Here is a 26,043-nt window from a genome sequence, read left to right on the forward strand (position 1 = left end):
TGTTGCTAGGAGCAGGGAGAAAGAAAAGGGAGTCCTCCTATTCCTCTCCATAGTGTCCAATTTATTTATTCATTTATTTACCGTATTTATATTCCGCCCTTCTCACCCCGAAGGGGACTCAGGGCGGATCACATTATACACACATAGGGCAAACATTCAATGCCCATAAACACATCAAACAGAGACCGAGACAGACAGACACAGAGGCAATTTAATCTTCTCCTGTTCAATTCTGGCCACAGGGCAGCTAATTCATCATCCACTCTGATGGCACTTCCTCATTCCAGGTCGTAAATTAATTAAACTTGCCTCCCCACTTTTTTTTATAAGTGGTACCTTATTTCCTACTTGATAGATGCAACTATCTTTCGGGTTGCTAGGTCGGCAACGAGCAGGGGCTATTTTTTATTTTTAATTGACAGGTGCTCACCCTGCCACGGGCTGGCCTCGAACTCATGACCTCATGGTCAGAGTGATTTATTGCAGCTGCTCAATAGCCTGCGCCACAGCCCGGCCCCAAGGCAGGGGATTGCAAAGAGGCAAATTTTGGGAGAATATTTCAGAAATCGTATAGTCATTGAGTTGAAAAGTAAACTATGGATGATCAAGGCCAAGCCTCTGCTCAGTGTAGGATCCTCAACAGGCAGCTGTCCAGTAAACGTGTTCATCCAGTCAGCTTTGACCTATAGCAGGCATGAGCAAAGTTCTGCCCTCCAAGTGTTTTGGACTTCAACTCTCACCATTCCTAACAGCCTCAGGCCCTTTCCTTTCCCCCCTCAGCCGCTATATATCCCAGGATCTGACCCCAGATTGTTTGCTTTTAACTGGATTATATGTATCCACTGGGTTGGTGTGAGTCTTCCGGGCTGTATGGCCATGTTTCAGAAGCATTCTCTCCTGACATTTCGCCCACATCTATGGCAGGCATCCTCAGAGGTTGTGAGGTCTGTTGGGAACCAGGCAAGTGGGGTTTATATATCTGTGGGAGAAAGAACTGTTTGACGCAGATATTAATGTTACAATTGATCGTTTTGATTAGCATTGAATAGCCTTGCAGCTTCAAAGATTGTTTCCTACCTAGGGGAATCCTTTATTGAGAGGTGATTTCTGGCCCTGATGGTTTCTTGTCTGGAATTCCCGTTTTTTATTTACTGCCCTGATTTTAGAGTTTATTTAATATTGATCGGCCCCTGGTGGCACAGTGTGTTAAAGCGCTGAGCTGCTGAACTTGCGGACCGAAAGGTGCCAAGTTCAAATCCCGGGAGCGGAATGAGCACCCGCTGTTAGCCCCAGCTCCTGCCAACCTAGCAGTTCGAAAACATGCAAATGTGAGTAGATTAATAGGTACCGCTCCGGCGAGAAGGTAACGGCACTCCATGCAGTCATGCCGGCCACATGACCTGGAGATGTCTATGGACAACGCCAGCTCTTTGGCTTAGAAATGGAGATGAGCACTGACCCCGAGTCGATCACGACTGGACTTAACATCAGGGGAAACCTTTACCTTTACTTTACTTAATTCTGGTAGCCAGATTTTGTTCATTTACATGGTTTCCTCCTTTCTGTTGAAATTGTCCACACACTCAGGTTGGTTCATCAAGTGTTCTGCTATGTCTTTGCAGAGCACTTGATGAACCAATCATAGCAGAGCACTTGATAAACAACCTGGACACAGCATATTACTAGAGAACACAGAAATGCTGGGCCACTCCAACAACCACCCTGTCACACTGCACAGAGAAGCCACTGAAATCCACAAGCATGTGGACAATTTCAACAGAAAGGAGGAAATCATGAAAACTCACAACAATCCAGTGAATCCAGCCATGAAAGCCTTCAACAACACAAAAGGAGGTTTATCTTTATGTACTACTAACAAGTGTTAACAATGGTGCAGCTGACATTGTCTCTGAGAGGTTATCTGCCAATGTCTCCAGTCACTTCCATACAGCTGAAGAAAATCCCACATTATCTGCTTTGAACTGGAATATATGGCAGTGTGGACTCAAATAACCCAGTTCAAAGCAGATATTGTGCAATTTCTGCTTTGATATTCTGAATTATATGGCTGTGTGAAAGAGCCCTCCTTCCAATGGTAGCACTACTGCCCAGTTGCTTTTTGCCACGCTGAGTCTGGATCCTCACCAAAGGCCTGTCTCATCTGGGAGACCCTACCAGCGGCAGTGCTACCAGCAGTCCTTTTCCCTTCATTAGCCAAAGTATGCCTCTTGATTGAAAGCTTTCAGGTTCTGCTTATTATTCATCTTAAAATTATACCACCCACTTTAAATCTGTGAAAGATTTCAGCTTTAGGAGAAATACTGGGGGAACTGACATGGCACAATGTTATAAAATCATGGGGATTGTAGTTTCATGAGTTCTTTAATTTTTCCTGCCAAGGACTCTGGTGCCGCACCAAATTACAAATCCCAGGATCCCCTAGCGTCAAGCCATTGCAATGAAAGTGGTGCCAAACTGCATTAATTCTACAGTTAGATGCACTCTTATTGGTTCTTTAAAGTTGCTTTCCAGGAGAGGCCTTAGGGTACACTGACAATTTTCAAAATATGAAACAATACAACATTTAATTTAGAATTTATTTGGAATGTTGCTGCAACATTGCACTGAATGGAAAAGCAGGACCTAAGCCCCACTTGACCCCACAGAATAAAACAGTCTTCCACAAGACCAGAATAAATATTGAGTTGCCATCCAGTGGTTGTAATATAATCACAAAACCCATTCAAAGATAAGTTTAGTCAATCAGCATTGGCTTATACTGGATACTGCAGAGCAAATGTACTAACATGGTAAACATGCCAGGGCCTACTCCGTTGTCTGTTTTCACTAAGAACATGTCATAGATATTAATACAAGGGGGGAAAAAACAGTGCTGATACTTCCTCTTTTGCATAATTTTGCCTACATGATTTTAGGCAAACCCCATGTAGCAAGATATTACACATAATAGCTGTGTTCTTTGCAAAATACAACATAGGCTTAAATCCAAAGCAATGCTTGCAATTGTATCAGGATTTTTGCAACCCTCTTGTAGAATTCTGACACCCAAAAAACTGTTCCAGGGGGTTTCATGGCCTTCTGCAGCAGGGTTTTGGGCCAAATTAAAGACTAGAAGAGAGAGGATTGGTTACATTTTTCTTATTCTCTTTATAGGAGGTCCCAAAATCCCGTTGGGTCTTTGGGAATGCATTTAAAAATATTGCAATGATATCAGAATTTCTTCCTAGAGCAAATGTAAGAATTCAACTTCAGTTATGCACAGTGAGTTTGACTTTTATTGTGACCTAAATATGCTTTGATACCTCCTCCTCGGGGAGATAGGGCGGAATACAAATAAAGTTTTATTGTTTTATTATTCTAAATTGTCTTTGGATCATTGTGCTTGTAAAATAAGATCAATGGGTGCTACTACAATAGTTATAATCAAATATGATAAAGTGCCATGCAAGGGACCTCTTAGACTTGCAGTGGTCCTCAACCTGGAATCCCCAGGTGTTTTTGGCCTACAACTCCCAGAAGTCCCAGCCAGTTTACAAGCTGTTAGGATTTCTGGGTGTTGAAGGCCAAAAACATCTGGAGACCCCAGGTTGAGAACCACTGTGTTACAGAATAAGTGGGGAAAAGAACTGGACCAGAACTGCCTCCCTATAAAAGCCTATCAAATTACTTCAGAGCAACATCATAGATAAATGCATGTCCAACTGTTGTCATGTGAAACACAAACTGGAAAAGTTACTTTCTGGACTACAGTGATCAGAATCCTCCAGTTTTGGGAGAGGTGAAGTGGCATGCTGGTTAAAAAATGTGTTGTTGAAGGCTTTCATGGCCGGAATCACTGGGTTGCTGTGAGTTTTCTGGGCTGTATGGCCATATGCCAGAAGCATTCTCTCCTGACATTTTGCCCACATCTATGGCAGTCATCCTCAGAAGTGGAAACGATGCAAGTGGGGTTTACATATCTGCGGAAAGTCCAGGTTGGGAGAAAGAACTCTTGTCTGTTTGGGGCAAGTGTGAATGTTGCAATTGGTCACCTTGATTAGCCTTTAATGGCTTTGCAGATTCAAAGCCTGCCTGAGAACAGAAAAATGCTAACAACTCAAACAACTGCCATGTCAGACTACACAGAAATGCCATTGAAAACCACAAACATGTAGACAATTTCAACTGAAAGGAGGAAATCATGAAAATGAACAAAATCTTGCTATTAGTATTAAAAACTCTAAAATCGGGACAGTAAATAAAGAATAACACTCAGAGAACAGGGGAATTCCAGACAAGAAATAATCAGGCCCAGCTAATAATCAGATCCCAACTCTCAACAACAGGGTTTAAATCTGCAAAGCCATTAAATGCTAATCAAGGTGATCAATTGCAACATTCATACTTGCCTCAAACAGACAAGAGTTCTTTCGCCCAGCTTGGACTTTTCACAGATATATAAACCCCACTTGCCTAGTTTCCAACAGGCCTCACACCTCGGAGGATGCCTGCCATAGATGTGGGAGAAACGTCAGGGGATAATGCTTCTGGAACATGGCTATACTGCCCAGAAAACTCACAGCAACCCACTGGTCAAGAAATGTTTGCAGCCCCCAATAAGCTTTTCCAAGCTCTACATTAGCCAAGCACAAGATACTGTTATAATTCTATTAGGGAAAATCAATCTGTACACTATCAAAGATACATTTATTTATTTAGGATTGGGAGGTACCCTCTTGCATGGCTTCTTCCAGTCAAACAATTTGTACCCCTCATGTACTGCTCTCCCAATTCCCATCGCCGTATTTCCAGGACAAGGCCTCTTCATGCTAGAGCTTCCTTTGGACCAGGACTTGCTGCCTCAAAATGGGAAAACTCTTCCCACTGTCTCCAGGATGCTCCTTGACGAGAAAACTTTGTCCATCTATCCATTCAACAAAATTAAAGATATTATTAGATGCGCTGAAGCTGAAGAAGTATCGTTTCTTCTGAAATCCAAGTCCTTCACCAACAAAGTGTTTCCAGTGCAGCAGGCTTGATGGAAAACAAGACAACAAGCTTGACTCAAATCCTTCTTGTTTTGTGAGGTTTTTTTATATCTCAATCTCCAGTAGGATATGTCGAAGCATCCAGACAGTTCAGCTTCAGTACTGAGCTGGTTCATTTTAGGTTCTTCAAACTAGAAAATGTTGTACCTATCCGTCAGGACAACTACTCTTTGCTCATGCTTCCATTTTAATCCATGTTCTGCAGATATCCATGTGAAATACTGGGTATGTATAAGCAGGACACAGATCTAGACAAGCACACAGCTTCCTGTCCAGCTGCTGCATTTGCCTGCTCCTGCAACAGCATGCTCTGATGGGATTATAATAGGCATATTCCTAATAATGGCCTGATATATTTCTACTGCAGTGTTGTCTCTCCTTTTTTGGTCAGGAGTTGCAAGCAAGGGAGCTGCTGGGACTCCCCTCGAATTAATCAGTCAAAAATGCAATTGGTTTCATGGGTAGAGAAGTGTTGATGAGGACTGAGTAATAAAAGCAGCCATCGTGGCATTTGTCAGCCATCTGCTGACAAAGCATCCGTCTCCATCAAACGGTACACCTGGAAAGAGAACACACAATAAGCTCAATATCAAAAAGGTTAGGCATCCATTGGAAATCTTGAACTGCATTTTTTGCTCTGGATGCAGCTTGCTCTTTACTCTGTAGACGTAATTGTGGAATAATGAGCACAGATGGCTTTATATTATCATCACCATGGGGATGGGATTAGCTTTTAGGATAAGATAGGCTTCAAAATGATGATGGAACTCCTTTCATATTTGAAAACGTACATAGGCTGAAATCTCTTTTTCATACAGAAGACCTGTTACTGTTTGAGGGTTAAACTGTGAAAAATAATTGCAGGCTTCTTAACAAAATGCTCTCATGTTGCCTTTTTCCTCATGCAAAGAGCAAGGCAAATCTATTAGGCATTGGATGAAGGAATTTTTAGGAAATTATGCCACGAGACATCTGATTTCACCATGATGAGACATGCCTTAGTTACACTATACTTGGGATTATTATAAAGTGTTCTACGTGGGTTTGCTTTTGACAAACAACTGGCCCAAAACACTGTATCCAGACTGTTAACCAGGATTGGTTCAGGATGCAGAAGTTGCTGTTGTGGTGACAGCAGGATGGGAGAGGACAGGAAACCCTTCTTCCATGAATGTCCTTAAAGTAAATTGTCTTAGGATCCAAGTCAATTGTTACAAAGCTAGTAGTAACCAAATATCAAGATCACATTATGAAACACTCTGCTAGAAAGTACAATCCCAAGGGCTTAGGAAACCAGTTAAACAATATCTATATTTGCTGTCATGTAGAAGTGCTCAGAATATTCAACTTGGTTCTCAAAAAACAGAATGCCAGTATCTCCTATATAGGTTTACTCTCACAGGGTTCAAGGCATGCTTTCGTTTTCTCTTGGAATGAACACAAAGGCTCCAGCCAGGCCTTTTATTGTGTTGCTTCCCTGCCTCCAAAATAGTATTGTATAAGTCTGAGGGAGTCCAGTTAACATCATCTAGCACTTATAACCCATGTTTTTCCCACCAATACTTGGTCATTTTTCTTGTCAGAATTTTTAAAAATCCATTAAGTAAGGCATGGCAGAAGAGCTTTATAATGTCTTCTGTTTGGCAATACTGGGACCCATGGAAGCACTCTGCTTCACTAACAAACTATGAAGATAACATACCAGCTCCTGTTGTCATACGCAGTATGCACGTTATAGTGGAGTGTGTGGCTCCTCAAGACAGATGACTAGTTAATACATACTGAAAAGTTTTAAAGCTGTTATGCTGCTACATTTTATGGTTCTAATTGGTCTAACCAGAGGTTGGAAAAGTTAACTTTTTTGGATTGCAATGCACAGAATCCTCTAGCCAGCACAACTTTGTCTCTTAAGTCTTACTTCTGGACTTAAACCAGCTTTCCTCAACTTGTTTCCCTTTAGGCCAATGGTTCTCAACCTGTGGGTCCCCAGGTGTTTTGGCATACAACTCCCAGAAATCCCAGCCAGTTTACCAGCTGTTAGGATTTCTGAGAGTTGAAGGCCAAAACATCTCGGGACCCACAGGTTGAGAACCACTGCTCTAGGCAGCTTGAACTACAACCACTATCACAGTACAGGTTGGATGGCCATCTGTCAGAGGTACTTTGATTGTGCTTTTCCTGCATGGCAGGGGGTTTGACTAGATGGCCCGTGTGGTCTCTTCCAACTCTATGATTCTGTGATTCACTACCATCCCTAAAGGCCCCAATCATGCTGGTTTATGGATGCCAGGACTTATAACCTGCTTGATCTGAAAAGCTGGCTGACATAAACAACAGTAACCACTAATTTTTTTTCTAGCGGACTGCTTCTTAAACTTTAGGTCCCGACTTCAAAAGGGGCCCCCTTAGCTCAATTCTGGGGTCCTGAAACATTTCTCTAAATGTCACCCAGTGGCTGATTTAGACATTTACATGAGTCTGTTGTGCAGTGTTTACAGGTGTATCATAAAAAGGAAAACCTGCCTATTTAGCAAGCCTTTCAAATGATGACTTGTTATCAGTAAATGTTTGGTTTTCATGCCTATTTTATATACCAATATATCCAGGGTCACATAGAAATTTCTCAAGTGGAATTGGTTACCAAGTGGAAAGTTTAAGAAGCTTTGGTCTAGTGCACTTAACTATTCCAGAAAAAAGCATTTTGTGAGGAAGTAGTTATTTGCTCTGGCTTAAGGGCATCATTTTAAAAAACGTCAGAGGAAGCTAATGGGTTCTTAAAAATGCCATATTTTTAAGAGGTGGATCACTAACTCTAAAAGTAAAGCTGCCCTGTTAGCTGTAGAGGCAATAGAAACAGTGCATTTTTCTCATGTCAAACACAATTGAAAACTTGCTCCATTTGTCTCACATCCTTTCCATTATCCTCCCTTTCCCCATAGATAAGGGCTCCAATCTGTTCAAATAGTTTCACTGTTTTCCCCTCTGAAAGGCTAAAGTTTACTTTCTGGACAAAAAAAGCAAACAAACCATTCAAAGCATTAGCATTTGTTATTTTTTTTAACTCGAGGCTTTAAGTGCCATACAAGATAGAAAGGTTTTATGGCCGAGCATTAAAAAGATATATAGAAAGTTAAATACATTTTAAGCAGAAATGCAACCTTGAATTGGAAAGTCTCTATAATTTGTCAAGTTGCCTCTGCTCTAATGAGGCAGTCTAGCAACAAGAAAAACTCTTGAGGGCCCTGTGACTGCAAAAGGGCAGAAATGCATCCCTGCCATCATGAAACGTCACTTTCATTGCTTGAAAATGGTGAGCTTGATCCTATGCAAATCCTGTTAAAAGGGAAAAGATGCCATGCAGCCTGGACCCCACACAGCATCCCACTGATTTAACTGCAACTGGTTTGTGCCTTATTGATTTCAGCAAGACTTCAACGTATTTGGATCCAAGTACATTTTGCCTGCAAAAGCATGCTTTCACCCACTGAGAGGTGGGTGAAAAGATGAGATATGCTCTTTCCTAATTTTTCCCTTAAACATGATTCAGATGGTCTTCCTATCCTTCAAAGCAAATTTTGCAGGTAGGGATGGGCCTGTGCTATCAGCAGAAATGCTTATCTACACCCTTTTGCAAACAGAAGGAACTATATTTTTTACAAGAATTATCATATAGATCAGTGGGTATCCATGAGTTTTGGCCTACAACTCCCAGAAAGTTATTTATTTATTTATTTATTTATTTATTTCTATCCCGCTTCTCTCACCCGAGGGGACTCAAGGCGGCTTACAAATGTGGCAAGATTCAATGCCAGTAAACAACAATACAATACAATAAAACAGAACAATTAAAAGCAGCTAGGCAATTAAACAAATAAAAATAATGTATAAAGCTTAAAATATGTAAAGTGTTTAAATCCATTCATCCAAAAACCTTGCGCACAATCCTTGTTCCAGACCATGTTAAGCCATAAAAGCTTATTTATTGGCCAGTTTACCAGCTGTTAGGATTTCTGGGAGTTGAAGGCCAAAACAACCGGTGACCCACAGGTTGAGAACCACTGATGTAGATAATGCTGCTAACTTTTAATTCAGAGATAAGCAATTGCTTTGATCAACCCCTTCCAATATAGCTCTACAAAAAAAAAAATCATTGTTTTGGCTGGAAAATTTGCTGGAAAGTTGGTTTGTCTCTCCTCCAGAAAATTTTAGGCTTGTCTTACTCCATGATATAATCAATTTATATCATGGAGCAAGACAAGCACTTCTGGTTCACTTCTTTTTTCATAAGAATGCCTCTAATGAGTCTAGTACGGGCCAAAAACATGGTGAAACTATCTCCCACACTTTATGAACATTTGCAAGCAAACAAAAAACAAAACTAAAAAAACTCTCTAATTTTTTTTAACTCTGTGGGTATATGAAGCCCATGACCCCATTTTGCCCACCTTTTGCTTTACTTGGGTTTGAACTATTTCCCTGTTCTTATTTCTTATACATAAAATGTGTTGCATAAAGCAGGGTTTACACTCAGGCATTTAAAGTCTATTTGACATTATCCTCCATTAGGTGTGTAACAGTGTGGATTATCTTACTAGCTGGGAATGAAAACAGAACCAAAAATAGGATTCTGATGGTTGCAGCAGCAACCTGAGCCATGCTTTTCCAGTCTGGGTACATGATGGCACCATTACAAAAATAAAGGCATAACTCAGAACCATGGAGATGGTGATGTGCATGAAACAGAAGCCATATGGATGCTATTAATATGCACAAAGTGGTATCAGGTTTCCAGATAAGCAATAGGATTTTTCTCTTCCTTAGCTTCGAATCGGCAAGCTGGAGCCACAGCAGGCCCTATGGGAGAAAATCTCCACCCGTGACACAACAATATTTGTTCCTCCCCCTTTTCCCTGATGTTGATACTCACATAGAGATCAATTTTTGATTTTCTGCTTTGCTCGCTTCCTCTTGCTGCGTCCCTTGGGTCTCCTCCTCCTTTTGGAGGAAAGAGAAGGGGGAAAGAAGAATGGGTGGGAGATGAGACACTGCAGAGAGTCCCAACATCCAAAATCCTTGGTAATGCCACTTACCTCCCTGATTTCAAAACGTCTTGCCGCGGCCTAGGCACAAGAAGAGATACAGAGTCACAGTTGGAACATAGTGCCTGCAACATTTAAAGATAAGGATCTGTGACTATGGAAAAAGCAAAAACAGGGTCTTTGTGCATAGCTTGTCCTATGGCTGTGCAGTTCCAACACACTACTATTTCCAAAGCAATAGAGGCATGGCTGCAGCCTCTGAAGAAGCAGGTAGGCTCACAACAAGCCCCCGTGACAAATGAATGCTAGCTCTCTGTATGAAGCTCTTGAATGTTCTCCTCCCTAGACATAAACATTTGTCCCTGTTACAAGCTGGAACTGAACACTAGACTCAGAAAGCTCTTGAGACTCCTACAAGAGTAACCACAAGACATAGGTAAAGGTAAAGGTTTTCCCCTGACATTAAGTCCAGTTGTGTCCGACTCTGGGGTTGGTGCTTATCTCCATTTCTAAGCTGAAGAGCCACCGTTGTCCATAGATATCTCCAAGGTCATGTGGCCAGTATGACTGCATGGAGCGCTGTTACCTTCCCACCGGAGCAGTACCTATTGATCTACTCATATTTGCATGTTTTCGAACTGTTAGGTTGGCAGAAGCTGGGGGTAACAGCAGGCACTCACTCCACTCCCTGGATTCAAACCCGAGGCCTTTCAGTCCACTAGTTCAGCAGCTCAGCATTTTAACCCGCTGTGCCACGGGACATAGAAAGGTGGCAATTGCACAGAAAGAAGGCTGGCATCTCAGAAATCCAGTGGGCAACGAAGGAGATATTCCAGAATGTGACAAATTCAGGAGAGCGCCTCTTGAATCCCTGACAAATGCCCACAACCCAACATAGTAATGATGAGCGTGCAAAGTACTGAAAACCATTCATCCTATATGAATGTTGGTTCTCATGTCAGTGGATTTTGGCTTGCTTCAAAGGAGCTGTCCAAAGTGCTGGGGTTGTTTAGAAATATGCTGCAGCACCCCAGAGAAATCTTTCAAAGCCTAGATTAAAACCTGGAATAGATTCATGGTCAAACTCACATGGTTGACACCAGACACCATTATCCTATAGGTAAGAATCTCATCTTCAGAAGGAATTTGGAGAATTTTCCTTCCTTGCATTAGATGCCCTTAGATACCAAGGCTTCCTCGTCCTTCTTGAATAAAGGCCACACATGCAAGACCAAAGCTTGAAAATGTTCCCGGGGAGATAAAATTCCAAGGGATTCTAAAAGTTATAGTCCAAAAATAAATTTTCCCAAGTTCTGCATTAGACTAACTACCTCTACATAAGCCCTGTAATTCAAGTAAAATATAATTTACAGTCTCAGGATACTATGACTCAGCTGCCACAAATAGGAAAAGTCTCTTGGGATGGAATTTAAGCTATAACGGAGGGAAATGGTAGCCAGAAAAGATAAATGCAGGAAGTGACAAGTGACTTCTGATGGGGATTAGGAAGCAGACACCAGGCAGGTATATATTTTGAAAAAGAGGCCTCTCCTCTGATGCTGAAACAAAAATACACATTCAGTTACAAAGTATGTCCCACGCACCAGCAAGGCAAGTAGGGACAAAAACTTCTACCAGACTGAGATCTGCCATTTTGGGAGATTACTAAGGCCTAATTTAATCTTAATTAAGTGAAAGCATAATTACCATAGGAAGACAGTCCTGATACTGTTTCAGCTTGTGAGAGCAAGATCACTAGTTGGAAATGAAGGGAATGTGTGTGTGTGTGTGAGAGAGAGAGTGTGTGTGTTGCAAAAAGGAATTGGAATATCAATATGAGGCTGCTTATATATTTCTGTCTAGGTAATGTCCCTTAAAAAATCTCAAGTATCAGGGATGAACAGCTGAGTTAGAAGAGATGTTCTGTAGTCTATACCATTTTATTCCTTGATTTTGGGTCCATCCAGCATCATATATGCTGACTTTATATTGGAATCCAGACAGCATGGAGGAATGTGGCAGCTGCAGGATTTGGCTTCCTGACCATTTTAGCTTAAACATGATTTTTTTTCTAAATTTGGTCAAGATCCTGTATGGAAGATATCATTACAACGCACTTCTCAATCAGATCTCCTAAAAACCACAGAATTCCTTTGCTTGATGTGGCTGCCTGGCTTTTAAGATGGGTTTGGGAGACATCTGTAGTCATGGCAACAATGCTAGAATTGTTTGGTTTCAGGACCCCAGTGGATACCAAAATTTTGGATGCTTGAGTTCTTTTACATACAATAGCATAGTAAAATAATGGCATCCTTGACACAAAGTGGCAAAATCAAGGCTTGTTTTTTGGCCTTTGGGGTAGGGGGAATATTTTCTAACTGTGGGTGGTTGAATCCTTGATACAGGGAGCCAACTATATATGGGTAAAACCTGCTGAAATCTCTGTGTGAGATCCCATCCCCACCCACAGAATCCTGCCCAATTCTTCGCTGCACTCTGTGCCTTAAAAATCAGAATGGTTTATGCAGTTGTAAAAAAATAAGAGGGGTTGTGCATGTTTGCATCATCTGCCTATCCTGTTTAATTTAGCTTCTTCTGGCATAGGCTTTGGACTGCCTGGGTACAAACCAGTGATGAGAATGTGTTGTCAAAGGCTTTCATAGTCAGAATCACTGGGTTGTTGTGGGTTTTCCAGGCTGTATGGCCATGTTCCAGAAGCATTCTCTCCTGATGTTTTGCACAACATTTAAGGATGCCTGACATAGATGTGGGCAAAACTTCAGGAGAGAATGCTTCTGGAACATGGCCATACAGCCCAGAAAACTCACAGCAACCCGGTGATGAGAATTATTGAGTGGCGGTGATGATGATGATGGTGATGATGATCCAACACAAAAGGGCAGGGTTTATTTTAAGTGCCTGTTGAAGAGACTTGGCTCACTTTTAAGAAGTGGCAGAGTAAAGAGATCTAATTACTCAGGCCAGCTCAAGTTCTAATGGAGCCAATAAATCTTAATTATTTCTGACAAATAGTGTACACAGTAAGAAGGGTGCTTTGTGTTCCTGACTAAAAAGCTACCAAAAAGTAAACAGTGAGGAAATGGCTTCCTACTTAATCAGCTTCAAAGTCAACATTCTGACCCACAGAAAAGTTTAAATTAATCTCACTTCTGCTAATTTGTGTATGCCAAGTCTCAGATGTCAAGGAACTCAGTGAAAATTGTTTCATTCAATTTCACTTCAGGAGATACAGAGTCAAGCAAGCCTCCCTATGAAAACAATAAAAAGGAAAGATGGGGCCAGGAGAGAAAATAGATCTAGCAGCACTTTGAGACTTATTGATATATTTCAGAAAAAACTTTTGTTGACTCAAGTTCACTTCTTCAGACATGTTTCATTTCTTCAGAAGATTTGATGAAATGGACGAAAAAGCAGAGCTTGGGAGAGGTAATTTTAGGACTTTTAACTCCCAGCATGCCCCAGCCATCAAGGCCCAATGGTCGTATCAGATGAGGAATTCCTGGAGCTGTTGTCCAAAAAAGTATCTTTGCTGGATTAAATGCAGGAGTATTCAAGAGCTTCACAGCATAAACATTATGCACAATTTAAGCACAATTCATATGCCAGATAAACAGGTTTGCCAAAAAGACAGAAAAGACACGTACCTGCAGACACATTTCCTGTGCTCCACAAAGGACAGTTCTACATATGGCATAGGCTTCTCTGAATTAATCTTCACAAGCTGAAAGAATAAAACCTCAGTAAACTCTCTGAGCATTGCATCATCTCTTTTCCCACACTTTTCTGCTCCTGCCATGTGCCAGGACCAAAGTGTTTCAGGGTGAAAGGTAGAAAATCTAAGGGCAACTCCTTCCCCAAGATCTAATTTCCTCTTCCCAACACTCACCCTCTCATCCCATATCAAAATAAGAAGACAGAGCATTTCGTATTTATTTCAGTAGTGTTTGCACAGAAAATCTTTCCAGCCAATTGTACCTTATGGCTCAGATCTCTCTGGACCCTTCCACACAGTTGAATAAAATCCCACATTATCTGTTTTGAACTGGGATATATGGCAGTGTGGACTTAGATATTCCAGTTCAAAGCAGATACTGTGGATTATTCTGCCTTGATATTCTGAGTTATATGGCTGAGTGGAAGGGTCCTCTGTCTCCCATGACAAGTGTTCAAGGTCCAAACCAGGCCATATATTAAACCAACATTGGACATTATGAGAACCATGAGTTGCCCCTCCTTGGATAACCCAAGAGTCCTGGTGAGGATATACAGGTGATGATCAGACAAAACAAGTGAATGGACACTTTTGGAAATGTCAAGAAGAAGATGCAATTATCCTAAACCAAGGTGCAAAGTCTTGCTCTATGATTCAACTGCTGACAATCCCTATAGCAATGGTTCTCAACCTGTGGGTCCCCAGGTGTTTTGGCCTACAGCTCCCATAAATTGCAACCATTTTACCAGACGTTAGGATTTCAGGGAGTTAAAGGCCAAAACATCTGGGGACCCACAGGTTGAGAACAACTGCCTTATAGTACATGGGGGGGAGCAAAGACAGAAGTGACCAAATGTCCATTCTTAGTTAAAAAAAATTGGGGGGGGGGGGCTTCTGGCTTAGGAAGTCTGTCTTGCAGTGATAATTGACAAGTTTAGGTTAGAGGCGATGGTGCCAGGTGGGCATAGATTGAAGGATCCTGGAAGGCAGGGATCATAAAGGCACACCTGGAGAGATAAATTTTGACTACCTTTAAGATAAAGAAGTGCAGACAACTATTTCACAAAGAGACAACGGAGCTATAGGTCTTTGACCAAGGGTTTCATGACAATCAGAACCATGTAGTACAACCTCCCACCTGCATGGTGACATTGGCTGTCTCCACTGGGATGCACTGGAGCCTCTCATCCTGGCAGCATCCACTGCAGCGGTGCAAAGGAACGCAGGGAGGGCTGAACACATGCTCAACTTCACTGGGGTACTCCGACACAACATTGACCAGCTTTTCCAAAGGCTGGCATAAGCTGCGATTCCATACATCATGGAAGGATACCACTAGATAGATACAAAAGCATGGCAGAAAAGGGATTAAAACATAAAAAGTGGGGGTATGGATGATGCCCTATTTCTTTAGATAACTTTCCAGCTGTGATCCTTTCCCACTGCTCTACCAGTGGGAGGCCACTAGAAGGTGTTTCTTTTACAAAAGGAAGTCACTAATAGATTATTTGTGTTTGTAAAAAAAAGAGTGCCAATTGGAGGTAACAACACTGTTGTCCTGCTGAAATTGTGATACGCTTGCCTCGTTTAAATGCAAAGAGGTACCACATCTAGTTTAGCCCATTGAAATTCAACAGTGAATGAAAGCCTCTCTGTGTACTTGGACCAACTAACAACTCTGTGATATCCAACAGAAAAAAGGGGAAGAAAATATGCTGATCATTAAGTCTTTTTCCTTCACATCTGTCTTTTTTGAGAAAGTTTGGGATCATGCTATTCCCAACCATTGGTGGACTGAAACTCCCAGCTGCCCTAGCCAACAGGGCCAATTGGAAGGATAGTGAGATCTGCTATCCAATCAAGAACACCCATTTCTTAAATCATGTTTACATTTTAAGAGAGGCACGATCATCACACTCACCTGACGCCTCAGTGGTGCTGTTCTGAGGAATCATGTCTTGCTTCTGCAGAGAGAGAGAAAAGGGGAGATGTTTCAATAAGGGAGGTGCAGTCTCTTTCCTTAAGAGTAGGGATCCCCAAACTAAGGCCCAGAGACTGGATGCAGCCCTCCAAGGTCACTTACCCACCCACCCACCACCCACCTAAACTTTACACTTAGGGTTGGCTTAAGTCTGAAATGACTTGAAGGCATACAACAACAACAATCCTAATTAACTTGACTATCTCATCAGCCAAAAGCAGGTCCACATTTCCCACTGAAATACTGAAACGTTTCTTAACTACTAAGCATTTATACCTTTGTAACCATTACGCTTTTGCCACAAGAACGCTATAAATAAACCGAGTTACTGTTTCTCTTTAAATAAAGACTCTTTCTCAGTATCCTGAATATAATTCAAGAAGTCACAAAAAGTGGAAGAAGGATTAAACAGTCATTTACTTCTTTGGTGGTATATTCACGTAAACGGATAACTTGACCTCTTCCTGACTGTTTTACATTTTTGATGAGATAGATAAGTAAAGGGACTCTTCTCCTATGCACATATTTGAATGTTGGCAGTGGAAGAAGAGCCAACAAAAGACTCCCTTGCCTGAAGGTTTCTGCAGGCATCACTAAGGAGAGGGTGTATTGTTCTTTCATGTTTGTTTTTTTGCACTAAAAATAAGATATGTGCAGTGTGCATAGGGGTTTGTTCATTTTTTTTCAAACTACAGTCTGGGGAATCGTGAACTGGTTCTCTACATAAAAAGTGTTGAGGACTCCTGGCCTACAGGTAGTCCATTTCTAGATGAGAGTATAAAGTTCCCAAGTAGAAGAAAGCAACATCAAACAAACTTTTGATTCAGTATCTTTTATGAACATGACTGCACTCTTTAAATACCTCAAAGGCAGTCACAAAGATGAAGGTGCCGATTTATTATCTGCTGTCTCAGAGGGTAGAACTATATCTGATGGTTTTAGGTAACAGAAAAGCAGATTTCAATTGAACAGGGAAATGAATGCCTTCAGAATGAGACGGGTTCAGTAACGGGAAAAGTGATGGGGTCTCCTTCTTGGTGCATCTTCAGAAAGAGGTTGGGCAGATACCAAGTGGAGATGTTTTAGCTGGAGATGCTGCATGAAGAGAGTGTTGGACCTGTTGACCTTTGGGTCCCTTCCAACTCCATGATTCAATGATTTCTGAAATGAATCACTTCTTCAAAACTCCTTCTATGATTAATCTTTTTGCACTTGTCTCAGTCGTGGTGGCGCAATGGGTTAAATCAGTGATTCTCAGCCTGAGGTCTCCAGATGTTTTTGGTCTTCAACTCTGAGAAATCCCAATAGCTGGTAAACTGGCTGGTATTTCTGGGAGTTGTAGGCCAAAAACATCTGGGGACCTCAGGTTGAGAACCACTCGGTTAAACCCTTATGCTGCTGAACAGCTGATCTGCTGACCTGAAGGTCGGAAGGTCGGCAGTTTGAATCCACAGGTTGGGGTGAGCTCCTGCTATTAGCCCAGCTCCTGCCAACCTAGCAGTTCTAAAACATGCAAATGTGAGTAGATGCATAGGTGCTGCTTTGGTGGGAAAAGGCAATAAAAGGCTCTCCAAACAATCATGCTGGCCACACAACCAGGTGGTAACAACGCAGGCTCCTCGGCTTGAAAATGGAGAAGAGCACCTCCCAGACCCAGAGATGTGCACCACCTCCAAAGTCAAAGAAGTCTTTGCCTTTGTCTGTGTTGTGTGCCTCATTGTATGTTTGTAAATAAGGCATTGAATGTTTGCCTTTGTCTGCTCTATAGATACTGTAATCCACTTTGAGTCGCTCCAGGGAGAAGGGTGGAATATAAATAAAGTGTATTATTATTATTATTATTATTTCCTTCCAATCCCTATGGAACATTGAGTTAAGGACACTAGATGTCAGTCTAGTGCACAGCTTCCATTGAGCGATCCTAAAGTTTTGCAGAGGTCCGGTAGGGAATGAGGAAAGAGAACAGCCACATCTGAATGTTGGTGTTCCTGATGTTCTTGCTGATACCAATCATAATCAGCAATAAACCCGTAACATTTTGAAAAATCCAAAGTTTATTCTGATGATACTAAAATCAGACAAAGGTTTAGTAAAATAAAATTTAAAAAGCGAAAGAAAAACACTTTTGCACCAGCTTCTAATTCTAAATCGTACTGTATCCTGAGCAGTCCCACATCTTATTCAAGCAGGACATGAACTGTATTTACATACATTTTGACTAATTGATATATTTTAAAACTGGCTGTATCTTGGAATTAAAATTAATAAACATGCTCAATTTGACAGCAGTTGGCTGGATAAACAAGAAAATGTTCTGCCCCACTGGAAGGATGCACAATAATCTGATGGGTGCATGCAAATGGATAAAGAGATGTGCAGCCAATGTAGCAGACAAATGCACATAGACAGACCACACAGAGCTTACTAAATATGACTCCATTTGCCTGCATATTTCTTTATCTGCATGATCAAAGCTTGGAAAATTAACTTTTTTTTGCATTACAACTCTCAACGTTTTGGGTGAATAATTCTGAAAATTGTAATACAATTTTTTCCAAGGCTCTACACATCTTTGTACTCTGCAGGACAGTGATTTTTTTTCATCTGCAGCAGCATTCAGTTTGACTTTGCAGCCCAATATGTCTACGTTCAGCTAAATCCTGCTAGATGACTGTGTTGAACTATTTACTGTGTGAAAAGTTATCCACTCTTTGAAAGCATTATGATTTGAAGTGCCAAAAACTATACCTAAAATGACTTTATGGAGTATCTCTAACTTTTTGCAAAGCTTATTCATAAATAAATTAAATATGGGATATTAATTCAAAGAAGTTGCATGGACTTTTGGAGTGGGTTACAGCAGGAGCCTCGGTGGCGAAGTGTGTTAAAGCACTGAGCTGCTGAACTTGCAGACCAAAAGGTCCCAGGTTCAAATCCCGGGAGCGGAGTGAGCGCCCGCTGTTGCTCCAGCTTCTGCCAACCTAGCAGTTCGAAAACATGCCAATGTGAGTAGATCAATAGGTACCGCTCCGGCGGGAAGGTAACGGCGCTCCGTGCAGTCATGCCAGCCACATGACCTTGGAGGTGTCTACGGACAACACCGGCTCTTTGGCTTAGAAATGGAGATGAGTACCAACCCCCAGAGTCAGACATGACTGGACTTAACGTCAGGGGAAACCTTTACCTTTACTTACAGTAGCAGCACTACCACCACACAGATATACAGACAAGTATAAAGAAACATGTTGCAGCATTTCCAATTTTTATGTATGGCTTTGAAAGCTGAATAGTGAAGAAAGCTGACAAGAAAAGAAGCAGCTCATCTGAAATGTGGTGCTGGATGAGAGTTCTGCCGATACTCTAGACTGCCAATATGAGCCTAGTGTCCTTTGCATATATCAAAGAGCATGGCTCATTAGAAATAGCAATGTTCCTTGGTAAAGTGGAAGGTAGTAGGAGAAGAGGAGGATCACATTGCAGGTGAACGGACTTGATTGGGAGGTCACAGCTCTGCACCTGCTTCTCATTCAAAGGATCATCATCATCATACCCATCATAGGTGATCTCACATGGACGACTATGATTGTCTTCCAGAAGTGAGTCTTGGTGGTGGGTCTGTAAGTGACTGTAGAGACCTATTCTGAATCTGCAAAGTCTTTCAGAATGAGAACATAGATTTCCAAATGGAAAGCAGTCCCAATAAGGGCTTGCTTGATGTGTTTTTCACTTGGCATGTTTCTCCCTTTCGCCCTCTATTCGTGCCTCTTCAAATTCCACAGCACTGTAGGTAACAGCTGACTCCAGTTAGAATGTTTGAGGACCAGAGCTTCCCAGTTCCTAGTGTTTATTCCATTTTTTTAGGTTAGCTTTAAGTCCATCCTTAAATCTCTTTTGATATCCACTGACATTCCATTTTTTGCTCGTAAGCTGAAAGCAAAGTAACTGCTTTGAGAGATGGTGATCAGGCACTCGGATAATATGGCCAATCCAGCAAAGTTGATGATGGAGAATCATCGCTCCAGTGCTGGTGGTCTTTGCTTATTCCAGAATGCTGCCATTTGTCCTCCTGTTTTCCCAAGAGATTTGTAAGTTTTTTTTGGAGGTAATGCTTTCCGGAAATTGAGAGTGACATTTGTACATGGCCCATGTTTTAGAGGCATACAACAGAGCTGGGAGGACAATCTATATAAAATGCAAATGTCTGTTTGTTCAAAACCTCAAATCTCTTGAAATACTTCACCAATTGCTTTGAAATTTTGACACAATGCAGCAATCGAACAGGTGCATGTTTTTATGTTTTTACATACCTACTACTATATAGATGTCACACCTGTAACAGGTAAAAATATGTTTTTCTTCAAAAACAGCGCCATCTATTGGACATCCAAGAAACACACACTTTACTACATATTTGATCATTCTATTCCAATTCTTTTGAATGCATTGCTACATTGAATTTTCATAGATTTTGATTTAGTTTCACTTTGATTTAATTGAATTGGAATTCTCCACTGCCTAGAATATCAGTATGCCAAGAGAAAACACTGTAGAACTGATGCAATTCGACACCACTTTCACAATCCAGGCTCAAGGCTGTGGGATTGTGGGAGCTGCAGATTTTTGCAGCACTCTTTGGCAGAGATGACTAAAGACCTTGACGAGCTACAACAGCTCCCATGACTTCACGTCTTTCAGTTGGGGTGGTCTCAAAGTTGCACCCGTTCTCCGGGCAGAGAGCCGAAGGCAGGTAAAAAAAATATACTTTTTGGGAAAAACAGCACCATCTGCTGGACATCAAAGCAACACACGCTATACTACATAATTTATACTCAGGGCCAATCTTTAGAATTCTGTGGTTTAGATCTACACATGAATTGCTTCTCACATGGACTATTATATGTTATGTGTTCTAGAGTTGCCAAACCAGACATTCTCTATATCTGCACAGCAATGGAACAACAAAAAATATTGTATACCCAAAAGTATTATGAAATTACATATATTAGAAACCAGCTCTTTCTCTTTTCTTTCTTTTCTATTTAACCAGACTGGACCCCAGCAATGCATGGCTGGGTACAGCTAGTAGCTTTATAAAGAAGCATCTTGGTATTTCTACGAATGTCCCAATCCTCAAACACTCTCTACTTCATTCAAAGAAACTCTGTGCTCACCATAAATCAAAGCCAATTTGACAGCAATTAACAAGAGATTAAGAAATGAATCCCTAAGGGCTTTAAGATCTCAAGTGTATGTATAAATAGCTCATAACTCAGGAAAAAAAACAATACTCATTGCTTTAGACTCATAGACCTTTGCCTGTACAGCATATAAGGTATTCCCTTCTTTTTTCAATGTTGATCCTTTGAATCACAACCACTATTATGCCACAAATAAGTTTAGGCAAAAAGGTTCCATTTAAGCAGCTGAGGGGGGAAAGGAAGGGGCCTGAGGCTGTTAGGAATTGTGGGAGTTGGAGCCCAAAACACCTGGAGGGCCGAAGTTTGCCCATGCCTGGTTTATAGCCTTACTCAACTTGAACCACCCAAATGTACTGGACTAGATCTTCCCACACTCACAACCACATTTGTTTTAATTCAAAGGATCTGGATAATGTCAGGTGGGAAACAGTTGTGAGAGTATACAAGGAAAGTTTGCCAATGGATAACTTCACATGTTCCTAGTTAGGAGAATCTCCAGAATATCCAGCAATATTCTCATTGTTGATGGAAGGAACCAACAGTGTAAAAGTCATAATGAAGGCTGGTGGAGAACTGGAGCAGATGTATGTATGCAGATTGGACAGGCTGATATTCCAGCCTTGAAAAAGTCCTTTTTGGGGACATTCTTTCCTAGAATCTGCCCAACCAATATGGCCACATAACTTCTCAAGTTCTGCTATAATGACAGCCCCAATCTCCAATATCACAAATAGCAGAAAACAGCCTCATGCTATCACAACTGGAGAAGCTGTGGATTCTGTCCAGGAAATTCCTATTCAAGAAAAGAGGAGCCTCCTGTGCAACCATCCACAGCAAAGCTGCTTGTGAAGAGGCAAGCTCAGCAGTCTCTTCTTCCATCCCACTTCACTGAATTACTTCGGAGCCCCCTCCATGTGCCGCTCCTGATCTCAATGGAGACATTTTCTTGGTTCCCCCAGTGCAGTGGTTCTCAACCTGTAGATCCCCAGGTTTTTTGGCCTTGAACTTCCAGAAATCCTAACAGCTGGTAAACTGGCTGGGATTTGTGGGAGTTGTAGGCCAAAACACCTGGGGACCCACAGGTTGAGAACCACTGCCCAGCAAGTTATATTTTTATATTTGCCTTAAAGATTGTTGTTTTTGACACATGGCAGCCGTAAGGCAAAACTACCCAGGGGACTTTCTTAGAGATGGTTTTGCCTATCCCTGAGGCTGAAGGAATGAGACTTGCTCAAGGCTGAGCAGAGATTCAGACCCTCCCAGAGTCCTAACCCAGCATTCAACCACTATACCACACTAGCTCACATTTTAGCAGATAATGCCCAGAATTTCCCAGCTAGTACAGCCAGAGTCCAAAGGGGAGTATAATGGGAAATGTAGCCAACAGATCAGCTTCTTTCAGTTCTGGTTTTTCACAGTCTAAAAGTTTCTCTGGGTGTATCTTTGGCTTCCTCCCAGGCTCTGAAGCTACTCCCTTGTCCTCTTTCTGCCAAGAGGCAAAGGCTTTTTTTTCATTCAGGCAACTGACCTGACTTAGGGCAGAAGGGGTTTCTAATAGGCTGGCTGCTGCATTTTTTCTTATTGTTTATACACTGTGTATTACATTTTGTAGACCTTTGATCATTTTATGTTCTACCTTCCTTTGTTCCTCTTAACCTTATGTGTTTAGTCTCAATTTTTGGGAGATAGGTGAAGGATCAGTTGAATAAATACATTTAATTTGACAGAGAGGTCAGAGAGTAAGAGTCAATGTAGTGTGGTGATTTGAGTGTTAGACCAAGAGAGCAGCGTTTGATTCCCAACTCAGCCATAGAAACTGGGTGTAGGCTTGTTTCCTGCTGCCCTGGAGACTAAGACTAGGCGCAATGGGTTTACATTACAGGAAAGGAGATTTGAACATTAGGAAGAACTTCCTGACCTGATTGTATGGCTGTTCAATAGTGGAACTTCTGCCTTGGAGTGTGATGGAGGCTCCTTTGGAGACTTTTAAACAGAGGCTGGATTGCTATCTGTCAGGAGTGCTTTGATTGTGCTTTTCCTGCATGGCAGAGAATTGGATTGGATGACCCATGTGGTCTCTTCCAACTCTATGATACCAAGGCCCCTTCCACACAGCCATATAACCCAAAACATCGAAGCAAATAACTACAATATCTGCTTTGAACTGGGTTATCTGAGTTCACATTGCCATATAGTCCAGTTCAAAGCAGATAATGCTGGATTTTATTCAGCTGTTTGGAAGGGGCCTGAGTCACAATCTCAGCCTCGGACAAGGCAAAAGCAAAGTCCCTCTGAAAACTGCTGTGAGAGGTTCACCTTAGGGTTGCTACAAGTCAGAAACAACTTGAAGGCACACAAAAGCAGCAGCAAAGAATCAGAGGAAAAAAACAAAAGATGGAGGTGGAGGAAGAGAACAGTATCCTGGCTGTGAGTGACACTCAGGACTTGGGAAAAGACTTGGCAGAAGTTCCTCAAAGAACATAAGCAAGGCAACACTTGTCCTCTCAGCTGCTGGTCCATCCCCAAGATCATGGAAAGGAATCCCACAAAGGAAGGCAGGGAAAGGAATGGCAGCTACCGTTTGAGTGGGGCAGTTGAAGAGTGTTAAGAACTCCAAGATTTGGAGCTGGAATGCTAAAATCTCTTATCTTATGGACTACACAATGTACCAAGCCAGGAAATCTGAGCTGGACACTCCGCCTGGAATGTTCACCAAGTTTTTCATATTTATTCTCCCTCAATCTTCATGGAATCAGAACCAGAGAGGCCCCAAGGGCCACCCAGTCCAAGCCCAGTCAGCCATGCAGAACACATAACACAAGCCAACAAAATCAAACTTTTTGTAATCATCAGAAATGAGAGTAGCACAGTTTAAATCAAATTTATGCTGTTTTTAAATATGTCTTTTCCCATCACATCAACTTTTTAAAATATGATGAATGATACATTACAGCGGACTACAGTAAAGTCTGCACATTTCTCATCATATTCGTATAACACAAGCCAACAAGTATTTGTCATCAGATATAATTTTAGGTTATTCTTATACAGTAGAGTCTCACTTATCCAATGTAAAGGGGCTGGCAGAACATTGGATAAGTGAATATGTTGGATAATAAGGAGAGATTAAGGAGAAGCCTATTAAACACCAAATTAGGTTATGATTTTACAAATTAAGCATCAAAACATCATGTTATACAACAAATTTGAAAGAAAAAGTAGTTCAATATGAAATAATGCTATGTAGTAATTACTGTATTTACAAATTTAGCACCAAAATATCATGATTTATAGATAACATCGACTACAAAAATGCATTAGATAATCCAGAACGTTGGATAAGCGAGTGTTGGATAAGTGAGACTCTACTGTAGTATATATTTTGCACTGAATTCAGATCTGCGTTTATTTTTCTCTATCGTATAGTTTTTGTGATGAGGCTAACCGATTAATTATGCATTTATGCACTGATATCAATAGAATCTGATTGATATCAGTTCATAAATGGATTAATTATCTGAAGAGCATAATTGCAAAAACTACATGTGATAGAGAAAGAAAAAAAAACACAGATCTGAAAAAAATAACTCCATAAGAATGACCTAAAGTTATAGCTGATGAAAAATACTAGTTGGCTTGTGTAATCAAAGCACTCCCGACAGATGGCCATCCATCCTCTCCAGATACGCTAGGCTATAACTCATGGTGGCTGAGGATGATGGAAGTTACAGTCCAACCCATCAGAGCTGGGAAAGGGTTTTTGCTTCCCACTTTTCCAAGATGAAAGATCTCCTCCTATGCCTTGGAAAATGCGCGATGGTGGCAGTGCTACCAAGTCGTGTCCTAACCTCGCTTTGAGAGAAGACGGACAACCCGGGGCTTCTCATTTAACCCGAAGCTGCGGAAAAGCGGAGTGTTGCGTTCGTGACCGGTTCCTCCCCCTCGGAGCCCTTTGTCGATTCCCCTACAAGCCCAGGTGGACTTGGGCCAAACTTGGGGGTCCAGGAGCGGATCCTTACCTGCGCTTGGAGCACCTGCAGTAGGGCGATGAAGAAGGCGGCGCCCAGGGGCAGCGGCATGAGGAGGGAGGGAGAGGCGCTGCCGCCGTCGCAAGGTTTCCAAATCCGCGGTCGCGTCTCCGGAGACCTGACATGCGGCTCCTACACCGGAGCGGGCACAGAGAGCCTGGACGTCCAGAGAACAACGAAAGTCGGGAGAGACAGAGAGGGAGACGCGCCTCCAGGATGCCTCTGAGCCAGACCGGCGAGGGCGCCTCCTGCTGATGCTGCTCCTCCTCCCCTCCCTCCCCCTCCCTCCCTTTCCCCGCCCTCCAGCCCCTCCCAGACCCACGTCCCCCGTGGGATATGGCCCCCTCCCGCGCCTGGACCGGGAGAGCAAGCGCTGGCCTCCAACGATGGTGCTGATCATAAAAGCCAAAGGACACCCCAAGGGCCATCCAGCCCGACCCCCTCTGCCATGCAGGACAGCACAATCCACTTAGAAGATGCGCTTTGGACAGGCAATCCCCCAGTTACAAATATCCCACGGACAGTGGGTTCCTATGAGTATTCAGGACTGTCTGGCCATGTTCCAGAAGCATTCTTTCCACTCAGTGCCAGATAACACGTCCCAATAAAGGATTCCGCAGGCAGTAAGCTGTGGCGCAGCTGGCTAGTAACCAGCTGTAATAAATCACTACTGGCCGAGAGGTCATGAGTTCGAAGCCCGGGTCGGGTTAAGCCCCCGACCATTAAATAGCCCGGCTTGCTGTTGGCCTATGCAGCCCCGAAAGACAGTTGCATCTATCAAGTAGGGAAATTCAGGTACACTTTATGCGGGAGGCTAATTTAACTAATTTACAACATCATAAAAAAACTGCCAGCAAAACACGAGGAAAGGAATGAGGAAGTACAGCCACTACTGGACAGTGAAGCAACAGCTCCCCCTGTGGCCAGAATCATAAAGCTGGGAAAAAATATTAAATGCCTCTGTGTCTGTCTATATATGTTGTTTGTTGGCATTAAATGTTTGCCATATATGTGTT

The 26,043-nt window shown here is 42.1% G+C and overlaps 1 protein-coding gene across 5 annotated transcripts; it reads right to left on the reverse strand.

Annotated features, from left to right (window-relative positions):
* Positions 1-2,583: 2,583 nt before the first annotated feature.
* On the reverse strand, positions 2,584-25,291 carry pgf (placental growth factor). Of its 5 annotated transcripts, none has more exons than XR_010002117.1 (7): positions 25,019-25,291; positions 15,742-15,784; positions 14,959-15,155; positions 13,753-13,829; positions 10,139-10,212; positions 9,976-10,043; positions 2,584-5,607 (listed from the first exon to the last, which is right to left on the reverse strand). XR_010002117.1 is itself a non-coding variant. In XM_008123596.3 (7 exons), exons 1-6 carry the CDS (start codon positions 25,076-25,078, stop codon positions 9,983-9,985), a joined length of 468 nt encoding a protein of 155 aa, XP_008121803.2. In that variant the 5' UTR covers positions 25,079-25,288; the 3' UTR covers positions 2,584-5,607; positions 9,976-9,982. The 5 variants fall into 5 exon arrangements, 4 of the variants coding, with proteins under 4 accessions (XP_008121803.2, XP_008121919.2, XP_008121969.2 ...); XM_008123596.3 differs by having other exon boundaries at positions 10,139-10,168; positions 25,019-25,288; XM_008123712.3 differs by lacking the exon at positions 9,976-10,043.
* Between the last annotated feature and the right edge of the window lie 752 nt (positions 25,292-26,043).

Source organism: Anolis carolinensis, chromosome 1, assembly GCF_035594765.1.
Source record: "Anolis carolinensis isolate JA03-04 chromosome 1, rAnoCar3.1.pri, whole genome shotgun sequence".
Lineage (NCBI taxonomy): Eukaryota > Metazoa > Chordata > Lepidosauria > Squamata > Dactyloidae > Anolis > Anolis carolinensis.

What these genes read in the sequence shown, in the direction of transcription:
- pgf (XM_008123596.3), bottom strand. Translation starts at nt 25,078, where the DNA reads ATGCCGCTGCCCCTGGGCGCCGCCTTCTTCATCGCCCTACTGCAGGTG. An exon ending in CAGCACCACTGAGGCGTCAG is followed by an intron (nt 15,156 to 15,741) that starts GTGAGTGTGATG and finishes GTATCTATCTAG; the next exon opens with TGGTATCCTTCCATGATGTA. An exon ending in GACGTTTTGAAATCAGGGAG is followed by an intron (nt 10,044 to 10,138) that starts GTAAGTGGCATT and finishes TTCCTCCAAAAG; the next exon opens with GAGGAGGAGACCCAAGGGAC.